Source organism: Nelumbo lutea, chromosome 3, assembly GCF_056320005.1.
Source record: "Nelumbo lutea isolate HS-2025 chromosome 3, American lotus-T2T, whole genome shotgun sequence".
Lineage (NCBI taxonomy): Eukaryota > Viridiplantae > Streptophyta > Magnoliopsida > Proteales > Nelumbonaceae > Nelumbo > Nelumbo lutea.
The window spans coordinates 101,675,807-101,685,737 of record NC_142686.1 but is presented as its reverse complement, the minus strand read 5'-3'; the positions used below and the strand labels follow the sequence as shown (position 1 = coordinate 101,685,737).

Here is a 9,931-nt window from a genome sequence, read left to right as displayed (position 1 = left end):
GTAAAAAAGTGATTGCAAGTTTTGCAACTATTTTACCTCTGTTTATAAAATTCACTTTTGGTGAAAACAAAATTTTCATATTTCTTGATTTAAAGGTCTTTTGTCATGTGTGACACCCATATGTTTTGAAATAGAATAAACACAGATAAATTATTATGCTAAGTGTTTGTGCATGAATCACCCTGCAACAACTATAGCTATGCCAGTTTTTTGCTATGAGTTTTATATCCCAATTATAATTGAGTTTGGAATTTGGATCTTATTATCACAACACATTATTGACCCCATGTTCACTACCGAGCCATACATTGGGAATATCGGTGATATAAAGTTGAAGAGACATTTTTAATGTGTAACTGCAATATTGTGTTTTCATTAAGGCTCAGTTTGGAAGGAGTATAAATACAAATATGTATATTACAAATACATACAAAATAATATAAAATGTAAGGTTTTTCATTCTACATGTTTGTATTTGTACTCTTTCCAAACTCAGTCTAAGGTTATATTACAGTCTATTTTCATAGTTTATTTGGTTTAGACATGAATTGGAATCACCTGGAATGAAATTTCATTCCAAAGGGAGGGGGAGAGAATGACATTCCACCATGAATAATGGCAATAGGATTCCCATTCTGTCCAACTAAATAGTTGGAATCGAAATGAGACTCAGATCCTGATTATAGACCCCTGTTTATGCAAACCAAACGGGCCCTAATTATAGATGTCAGGTACAACCCGTCTCATCGGGTCAGCCCCGATTACCTCGATTAATTGTTGGTTTAATTAACAAGTAATTGTTGGTTCAAAACCGGTCCATCCAGTCCCGAATCAGACCCAAATCCATCGGAGCTCCAACTTATACTTCTGCACTTCTATGCCCTGGGGGCTGGGGCTGGGGTCAATTTACAGGGTTCAGAAAATCAGATATCAGACTTCAGACTCCAACGGGACAGAGAGAATCATCAATCTCATTTTTATCCGGTTAGGCCATTAAATAAGGGTAGTTCCGTCTTTCCATGCAACTTTGGTACCAGCTTTCTCGCTTGTCGCAAGCGGGTAAAAACTCCGCGAAAACCCGAGCGCTCTCATCAAATCAAAATATATCCGTACCTGGCGCATCTTTCAAAAATACCCCTAGCGTTAAAAGTAAATCACGGTAGTACCATTATAATCGTAAGAAAACGACAATGGTCTTCAAGTTGACGTGGAACCCACGCATCATAGGACCGTTCATGTGCGTCAGATTAGAATCGCCTCGACAATAATGCCCCCCTTGTTGGCAAAAACGATTTGGACACCAATCCAACGGCTGGAACCCGCGTATTGGGTCGGCATCCAATGGGAAATCCGTCGCCATGTGAGTCAAGCAGCTTTTGTCGGAAGATTACTCCCGGGAAGGGTATTTTGGTCAATTTGAACAGTAAAATTTCGCCGATGGGAGCTGCCGTCGCCATGCTCAAGGTCAACATTGTAATTTTGTCAAACGATCAGGATATTCCGTAGAAATGAAATATTATCAATCAATTTTTGTTTATTTTATCGCAATATTTCGGGGGCAGAGAGAGAGAGAGAGAGGGAGAGGGAGAGAGAGAATCAAAGGCTAGGAGAAAGAAAGGAGAGAGAAGTAGAGCTGTATTCCACATGGCCTCGTTGCCGCTGGGGCCTCATCCACCGCCAGAGAATGAGGCAGTGAAAATTGCGCCTCGTCGGTCGGAGATGGGAGACGATAAGGTATTTCCGGCATATTTCAAGTCGTCCAGCATGATTTGTATATTTCTGCAATTTCACTTTTTGTTTTCGCGTTTTTTCTGATTTGGCTATTTTTTTTTAGTTTTTTTTTTTTTACATTTTTTGTGGTGATTGAAAACCGAAAAGTTCTGCATTTGTACGATGATTTTTTCCCCTCCGGTGATCTAGCTATTTTTGTGTCCTCAGATTTGTGATATGACCTTATAACTTTTGTTCATCTTCTTGTTCTGAAATAGGATTGATGTTACCGGAAATAATATTCAGAGAAAAAGTTTCCGTGATATTTTATAAAGGGATTTATTTTCCAGTGATTGCTGGCAATTTTTTTCTTGATTATGGCTTTTGATCCAAGATGTATTTGCTTTTAATAATTTGCGCTCCTTTTGTTTTGGCCCTATCGTATTTCGTGATGATCGGAGCGAAGCTGAGGAGAACCTGCTGAAACTTCCATTCGTTTTTTTCGTTTATTTATTTATGTCTTCTTTAAGTTCGATGGAAATTTGGCTATCAGGCTGATGCTGATCTTTGGTGTCATTTTCCGTGGTGTTGAGTCTTGGATTGCTTTCTTTTTCTAGGGTTTATTAGATTTTAGATTCCGGGCCTTCGCCCGATCTACTGTGCCAAACATTTTCTTCGAATTTTTGCTAATGGATGTTACGCTTGATTGGAGAATCTTGTTATATTCGCTTTGATATTACTTGGGTACTTTTCTAGATCTTCCATTCTTTCCTGGGTTTTGGTTTGGATTAAGCCTTTAGGTTCCCTGATACTTTTCTTTCGATATTCAGAGTCATCGTTTTTCGCGATATTCCTTTTTCCCTTTTCTTTTATTGGTTTATTCTTCAATGTGCACTGGTTTTGTTTCATGAGGTTGGTGGTTTGATTCTCTCCTCATTGGTGCTTCGACCATTTCCTGTTTGGTTTTCAAGCTTTAGGCATTCGATTCTTGCTTGCAAGCGACTACCTTTCCACTTTTCTTCTCTTTGACGGATCATCTAAGATATTTGTTTTTAAGTTTATCATACCTAATATTTATCTGTGTTTCCTCTTACCCTGATTTGTTAGTGTTAACATCACCATGAGCTTGATGGCTAGTTATTACTTTTTATGATTGAAATTGTTAACTTAGTATGACAAAATCATTCTACCTTTGGTGGATTTTACACTTGTTTCTTACTTTCTTTATATTCTTTACACTTCACATCATATTTGCACGAGGGTCTCTTATTTGTATCTTTTCGGTTCTTATGTATTTCAGGAAATGTCAGCTCCTGTTGTAGAGGGGAATGATCCAGTCACTGGTCACATCATTTCTACCACCATTGGAGGCAAAAATGGTGAAGCCAAACGGGTTAGTGCTTAATGTTTCAGACATTCTTTTTTGCTCTGTTAACTTGCTGTTCTGTTCTTTATGTTTCATATCAAGTTGTTAACTAGTCCTTGTTTAAGATCTAAATGTTCTCAAGAATTAGTCTATGGAGAAAGATTCTAGATAGCAATATGATATAATCAATCTTCCTGAGGTATACAACCTTAAATATTTCTTGGATGCACTCAGTTGCTAAACTCTTTTTACAACTTAAATAGGTGCTGTGTATTTCAGTCTCCATCGGTTCCTTTCCCATCCTTTTCCCCCACGTTTTGAAAGCTGAGGTGTTTATTGTCTTTCCTTGCAGACCATCAGTTATATGGCAGAACGTGTTGTGGGGACTGGGTCATTTGGAATTGTGTTTCAGGTACTGATTTTAGGTTTGCAGGAGATTTAGCTTCCTCTATTTTTTTTTTTAATCTCTGATCTTACATTTGTTTTCTACTCTGTTATTTTTGCAGGCAAAATGCTTGGAGACTGGAGAAACAGTCGCCATAAAGAAGGTCCTGCAGGACAGGCGGTATAAAAACCGTGAGCTGCAGTTAATGCGCTCGATGGAGCATCCAAATGTGATTTGTCTGAAACACTGTTTCTTTTCTACCACGAGTAAGAATGAGCTTTTTCTCAACTTGGTCATGGAATATGTCCCTGAGACTGTTTATCGGGTTCTGAAGCACTATAGCAATGTGGGCCAGAGGATGCCATTGATCTATGTGAAACTCTATATGTACCAAGTAAGTGATATGATTTTGTCATGTAAGTCTTCTTTAACCCTTGCCCTTACCTTTCTTTGTATTAAATGGGTTTATGGGGTTCTTTTCAGATTTTTAGGGGGCTGGCATATATTCACACTGTTCATGGAGTTTGCCATAGGGATGTAAAGCCACAAAATCTTTTGGTATGTTCTTTTTCGAATGTCTTGTAAGTTGGGTTGCTATAGCTGTCTATCCTTACTTATCATGAATACTTGCATTGTTTTGTTCCTGGATATTTTCATCCACCCTTTGCTTTGCAATACATGCATTCTAATCCAATAAAAACTCATTCTACAGGTTGATCCTCTTACACATCAGGTCAAACTTTGTGATTTTGGAAGCGCAAAGGTTCTGGTATGTACAGTCCCCTTTTAATCAATTTTTGCTATTTTTTGATAAATAATTTAAATTTTATTAAAAAACACTTGAGGTAACATCTTTACAAGCATCCCTTAGAGAGACACAAGATGCTATCTCTCAATCAAAAAAAAAAAAAAAAAAGAAATTACCCAGAATAAAAACGATCTATTCACCCTTGCTTAGCCAAAGCATCCGCCGTCCCATTTGCTGATCTCCTCTCCCATTGTATCCTCAAATCAATTTTCGCTATTTTATTCATTCATTTAAATTCCATGACAGGGATTGATAAAGTTAAGTTTCTTTGATCTTTGTCCACCTGATAGGTTCCTAATAAACTGTATTCCATGAGAAATGTGCACTGATACATTGGTAGATCTTAATAAATTCCCTTAAGTAGGTTACTCCTATTGTGGTTGGGGTGTGAAGTGAACTCTTTCCATTCAGAACACATATAATGGTTATCAAGTTCTGTTTTTTCATCTTTTAATGAAATTAATTTAATTGATGATGATCCTTTCTGCCCACAAATTTTGCTTCTTAGATGATATTGGTCAAATTATTCTCTGCTGTGTTTTAGCATTAATAAAGAATTAACTTGTCAGGTCAAGGGTGAAGCAAACATATCATACATATGCTCTCGCTACTACAGGGCTCCTGAGCTCATATTTGGTGCGACTGAATACACAACATCCATTGACATCTGGTCAGCTGGTTGCGTTCTTGCTGAGCTCCTTCTGGGACAGGTAGGCAATTTTCTACACACCTTAGATGATAAATCCTGCATTTTCAGATAGTGTTCAAATGGAAGTTTTAGCATGGTTCCTTTAATCTTACGCTGATTCTCTGGATTTCTAAATTGTTGTAGCCATTGTTTCCTGGAGATAGTGCAGTGGACCAACTTGTGGAGATCATTAGGGTAAGCTTCGTTTTCCCTTAGAAATCAGTGGTATGCCTTGAATCTGGGGTTTAATGTATCGTGGCTATACAAAGGCCTCATGATTCATATTGGTTAAGATCATATGGTCACATTTTCTGATGTTGTCTAGATGAAGAGTGGAACACTTGCTCGATCATATATATCAAGCTTATTCCCTTAGATGTGGTTTGAATCCTAGTATCTTACATGCACTGTCCATGCATCTAAATTTTGCATTGTGAGGTGGATCTGTATGGGTGGTTGAGACCCAAGGCCTGAATTTTCCAAGATGTTAATGGGAGTTGTGGAGTTTTACTGGTGATTTGATCACATATGAATGATTTTTTGCAGGTCCTTGGTACTCCAACTCGAGAAGAAATCCGTTGCATGAATCCAAACTACACCGAGTTTAGGTTTCCTCAGATAAAAGCTCATCCATGGCATAAGGTTTGAATATATGTATTTTGTTTTGATACCTATGTTTCTTGGAATTCTGTTCACTCAGATTGTAGTAACTAAAATGTCATTGATTTTTGACTAAATAAAAGAAATTCTGAAGAAGCTGTCATTGGTATTCAGTGATGTATATTTTTCCAGAAAAAACTTTATTAAACGAGGATGTTTTTTTAGGTTGAAAGTTTGACATATTTCCCCCTGCCTTGGCCTGTAGTAGGCGTGCACATAATTATATTATTTTGCTTATCTGGGAGTGGTTGTGCATATTTTTTGGAAGCCTTAAGTGGTTGTACATTGTGGAGTTTTGAGCTTTTCTACAAATTGGAAACCATGGAATTTTTTTTTTTTGAAATCATAAGGTTTGTGAAGTTGGTGGTTTTTTTTTTGTGTGAAAATGATAAAAATAAGTTTAATATCTACATTCCTTTTGTAATCATAATTGTTATATAAGTAGTGTGTGGTCATGTGGATATGTTTCAACAAATATTTCATTTGTTCTTTTATATATGTTACATGTCCAAATTCTAGGACATTTTATGGGACTGATTGAGTGCTCTTGATGTAAGGCCAACTATCTACTTTATATATTAAAGATACATATTAATGGTGCCATAAATGTTGAATTTTCTTTCTGTTCTGAAGTTTAATTTTCTGAGGGTGGGCCTTGGCACAACAGTTGGATTGTTCCATTGCAAGCTGGCTGACCAGGGGTTCACTGTTGGAAACAGCCTCTCTGTGTATATGCAGGGGTAAGGCTGCGTAATCTGTCCCTCCGCAAACCCTGCATTGGTAGGAGCCTTGTTCACTGGACTGACCTTTGACGTTTAATTTTCTATAATCTGGAGGCCCAATTTGCTGTAGTAAAGAACATAACAATTTATTGAAGTATGGACCTATGGTGGTTGGTACACTGACAATGCTTCTCAGCTTCACCAATTAACACACTCCTATGGCTATGAAAATCCTGTTTCTGTTTGACTACCAGACACCAGTTTGGTTATTCTCTGCAATCTGGTATTTCAGTTATCCAAGAATACCTGTCCTAGGTCATGCATAAAATTAAATGGTTATTCTTTATGAATAACATTTTTGGTTGATTAATTACAAAACCATGTTACTATTATATTGGTTGCAAGTTTTATTTTTTCTTTGTTGCCTATTCAAATCAGTTGGTCTTACAATTAAATTTTCTTGGTTTAGGTTTTCCACAAGCGAATGCCTCCAGAAGCAATAGATCTTGCTTCAAGGCTTCTTCAATATTCACCAAGCCTTCGTTGTACTGCGGTAAGCGTATATGTGCAGACATGTTCTTATTGCTTGTACTTAATAAAAAAATCTTATTGTTTGTATGTATATGATCATATAATGGATATTATATATTTATATTATGTGCAATATCATATATATGTATTTTCTAATTCTTAGTAACTTATGGACGTTACTTGTATGCTAACCTAATACCTGTCATCTCTATCTTAAAAGATCTTCTTTTTGTCCTTTTAAAGTGCAACAGCATAATAAAAATAAATGCAGGTTACGTTGGTTTTAAAAGATAATTATTATCATTCCTGAACCTTGATAGGGAAGAATAAGAACATATCAATTAGAAAATGCAAATAGACTGAATTTGTTTAGTGTCCTTGTTTACATAGGCTTTTTGCAACTTTTATCATTTGTTGATCTATCTATTCATTTTCTTATGCTGCTTATTGTGTTGAAGTTTGTTTATATAAAAAAATATAGCAAGAATGTGATTTTTCTTTGTTATATGGAAAATGTTGAACTTAACATTTTGTGCTGTTTCTTTTCTTTTAAAGGGTGAGGCTGCACCTCGCACCTCCCGTTGAGATGCTTGTAACAGTCTTTATTTTGTTGATAATGAATTCTTAATGAAATTTTATTTATCAAAAAAAAATGCTGAACTTAACATTTTGTCACTGCAGCTAGAAGCATGTGCACATTCTTTCTTTGATGAACTTCGGGAACCCAATGCCCGCCTTCCAAATGGCCGTTCTTTTCCTCCCCTCTTCAACTTCAAACAGGAGGTATGCTTCTGAGTCCGCGTTTTTGGGATGGATCATCCAACATATTGTCTAGGCAGCTCAGGAATCTTTTCCTAACCAATGATTTGTGGGAGGGAAGTTCTGGCCAAACAGCCCTTGCCAACTGGGCTCCTCAATAAAGTTTTGGAGCTTAAACAACTAAATTACTGAAGTGTATGGTACTTGGAATTTGACATAACTAATTTAGATGAGCAGATATTTAGTTGAGTTGTTTGTATTGACACACCATGCTGAGTGGCTGAACCTTAGAGAATGCCTAGGTAAAATGCCTAACTTGACACCCAAAGATGTTTCTTTTTTTTTTTTTCATGCACCAGAAAATATTTTGCTTAAAAAAGAATTTATTTTTCTTGGGTCATTAAAATTTATGGAGACATGAAATATGTACATTATGAACAATTAAATTGAGCTGGCAATGAGAAAGCAATACTGTAATCTCTTGTGTTGCCATTAGCATGTTTTTTTGATAATGTGGATCTGGCCACTAATGTGTTGGTATCAAATATGGATATGAAGTTAATAGTTAAGTTATTGATTTCCATAAAACTGATTTAATTTGGCAAGTCTTGTTGTGAAAGTAAAAATTAATAGATTTTCAGTTTTAGTCGAATCAATTCCTTTTCTATTAACAGTTTAAGTTCACTCATTTATTTGTTTCATGGTACCAGAGAAGAGAAAGGACAGTGTTAAGTAGAATTTTCTAAAGATTACTGATAAGATTGTATAAACATAATGGCAAGTACTGATCAGTAGTCCAGCTGCAGCCTCCAGGTCTCCCTAGGGTGTCATGTTAATGTGATGGTTAAGACCATGGTTTTTAAAAACGAACCGGTGACCGAACCGGTCAGGGGTCTGGTTACCGGTTCGAATGGTCTGACTGTTTGACCCGAATGGCTGGCCCGTTCTGACAAAAAAATTTAAAAAGTTGCAAAATGGTCAAAACCGTTCGAACGGTTATCTGGCCGGTTCAGCGGTTTGTTGACCAAAACCAACGGTTTTGAGGGAAAAAGCGGTTTCGGAGGAAAACTGAACTGGTCAGGTGACCGGTTCCCGGTTTTCCCGGTCCGACCGTCCGGTCCGGTCCGGTTTTGAAAACAGTGGTTAAGACTGCCCTACTTCAGGTTGCCTGTAGCAGGTTGTATATTTCACGGTTAATTCCATATATGCGTACTATTTTCTAAAGGAAATTTTGACTAAACTTGTTTTTCAGTTTTTACAAGCTTCTGTGAACTAGGTAGTACCTAACATATATAATGGATGACCAGCTTGGGTGTTGTATTTTTTTAGTTCATTTCTTTCCTCTTTCTAGCACATGTTCGTTGGATGTATTCTGACTAATTTGTCTTCTCTCCTGTGATCGCAGTTATCTGGAGCCTCACCAGAGCTCATTAACAAACTTGTACCCGAACACGTTAGGAGGCAATTTGGTACGAATTTCTTGCATCCTGCAGGCACGTAAATGAGGAAAGCCAAATAGAATTGATTTCTGCAACCGGATGGATGTAAAAGCGAAGAGTTACTATTGTGGTTTAATCACTTGCGTTACCAAGCCCAAAAGCTGGGGTCTCTAGTTCAGCGAAGTTATATACTGACAGGGGTTGCTGGAGAGAGATTGGCCTTCTAAGATTTGTTTTTTTCTGCTCTTCCCCCTCTTGTACCTCATGTCCCTTTTTTTTTTTTTTTTCTTTTTCTTCTAGCCACGTTGTTTCTTGTTTTTTGTATATTTATCTGATCATAAAGGTAGGCTGGGTTGGACTGATGGCCTTTAAGGTAGGCTTGTTTTTTGTATATTTATCTACCTTGGCCTTCAAGGTAGATAAATATATGATGATGCGAAGGATTGGTGTAGCTAGAAGGGAAGAGGGAAAACGACAAACGCCAGGAGCTCTGTGGGGTTGGGCGGGGGGAGGGGGTTGCTGCAAGGGTAAGGGTTTGGTTGTTGGGTATGTCTACTTACATGGTATTGTTTCTACTTATGTTTGTAGCGGCATGTGGTCGCGGACTTGAATGGCAAAAGGAGGTTAGTGTTCTTTCTAATCTTATGTGCTTATTTTTGAAGTTCTTTTAATCTTTTAATCGGGATCGGGATGTATCAGAATTGGAAAATCCTTGAGTGACTTGTGTCCACTGCCTCTCATTTTATAATTTACTGGTGAATGAATATCATAATTAATAATGTTAATCAATATAATTTTGAAAAAATTTGTCAATAAATATTATTGGTAATTACTGTTAATTATTAGAATATTTTTCAAACACT

General features: G+C 37.0%; 1 protein-coding gene across 2 annotated transcripts; it reads left to right on the top strand.

The window, feature by feature from the left end:
* The first annotated feature begins 1,541 nt into the window (after positions 1-1,541).
* Positions 1,542-9,708, top strand: LOC148867217 (shaggy-related protein kinase eta). Of its 2 annotated transcripts, none has more exons than XM_088974755.1 (12): positions 1,542-1,734; positions 3,011-3,103; positions 3,429-3,488; positions 3,583-3,855; positions 3,945-4,019; positions 4,174-4,230; positions 4,839-4,979; positions 5,102-5,152; positions 5,504-5,599; positions 6,809-6,892; positions 7,552-7,653; positions 9,035-9,708. In XM_088974755.1, the coding sequence occupies exons 1-12, from the start codon at positions 1,645-1,647 to the stop codon at positions 9,128-9,130; spliced, it is 1,218 nt and encodes a 405-aa protein (XP_088830881.1). In that variant the 5' UTR covers positions 1,542-1,644; the 3' UTR covers positions 9,131-9,708. The 2 variants fall into 2 exon arrangements, with proteins under 2 accessions (XP_088830881.1, XP_088830882.1); XM_088974756.1 differs by lacking the exon at positions 1,542-1,734 and adding an exon at positions 1,769-2,454.
* The last annotated feature ends 223 nt before the right edge of the window (positions 9,709-9,931 follow it).

Bases quoted from the DNA above. Each gene is read 5' to 3' on its own strand.
- LOC148867217 (XM_088974755.1), top strand. From the start codon at position 1,645: ATGGCCTCGTTGCCGCTGGGGCCTCATCCACCGCCAGAGAATGAGGCA. The intron at 4,231-4,838 runs GTATGTACAGTC...TTAACTTGTCAG, and splicing joins TTGGAAGCGCAAAGGTTCTG to GTCAAGGGTGAAGCAAACAT. The intron at 4,980-5,101 runs GTAGGCAATTTT...AAATTGTTGTAG, and splicing joins CTGAGCTCCTTCTGGGACAG to CCATTGTTTCCTGGAGATAG.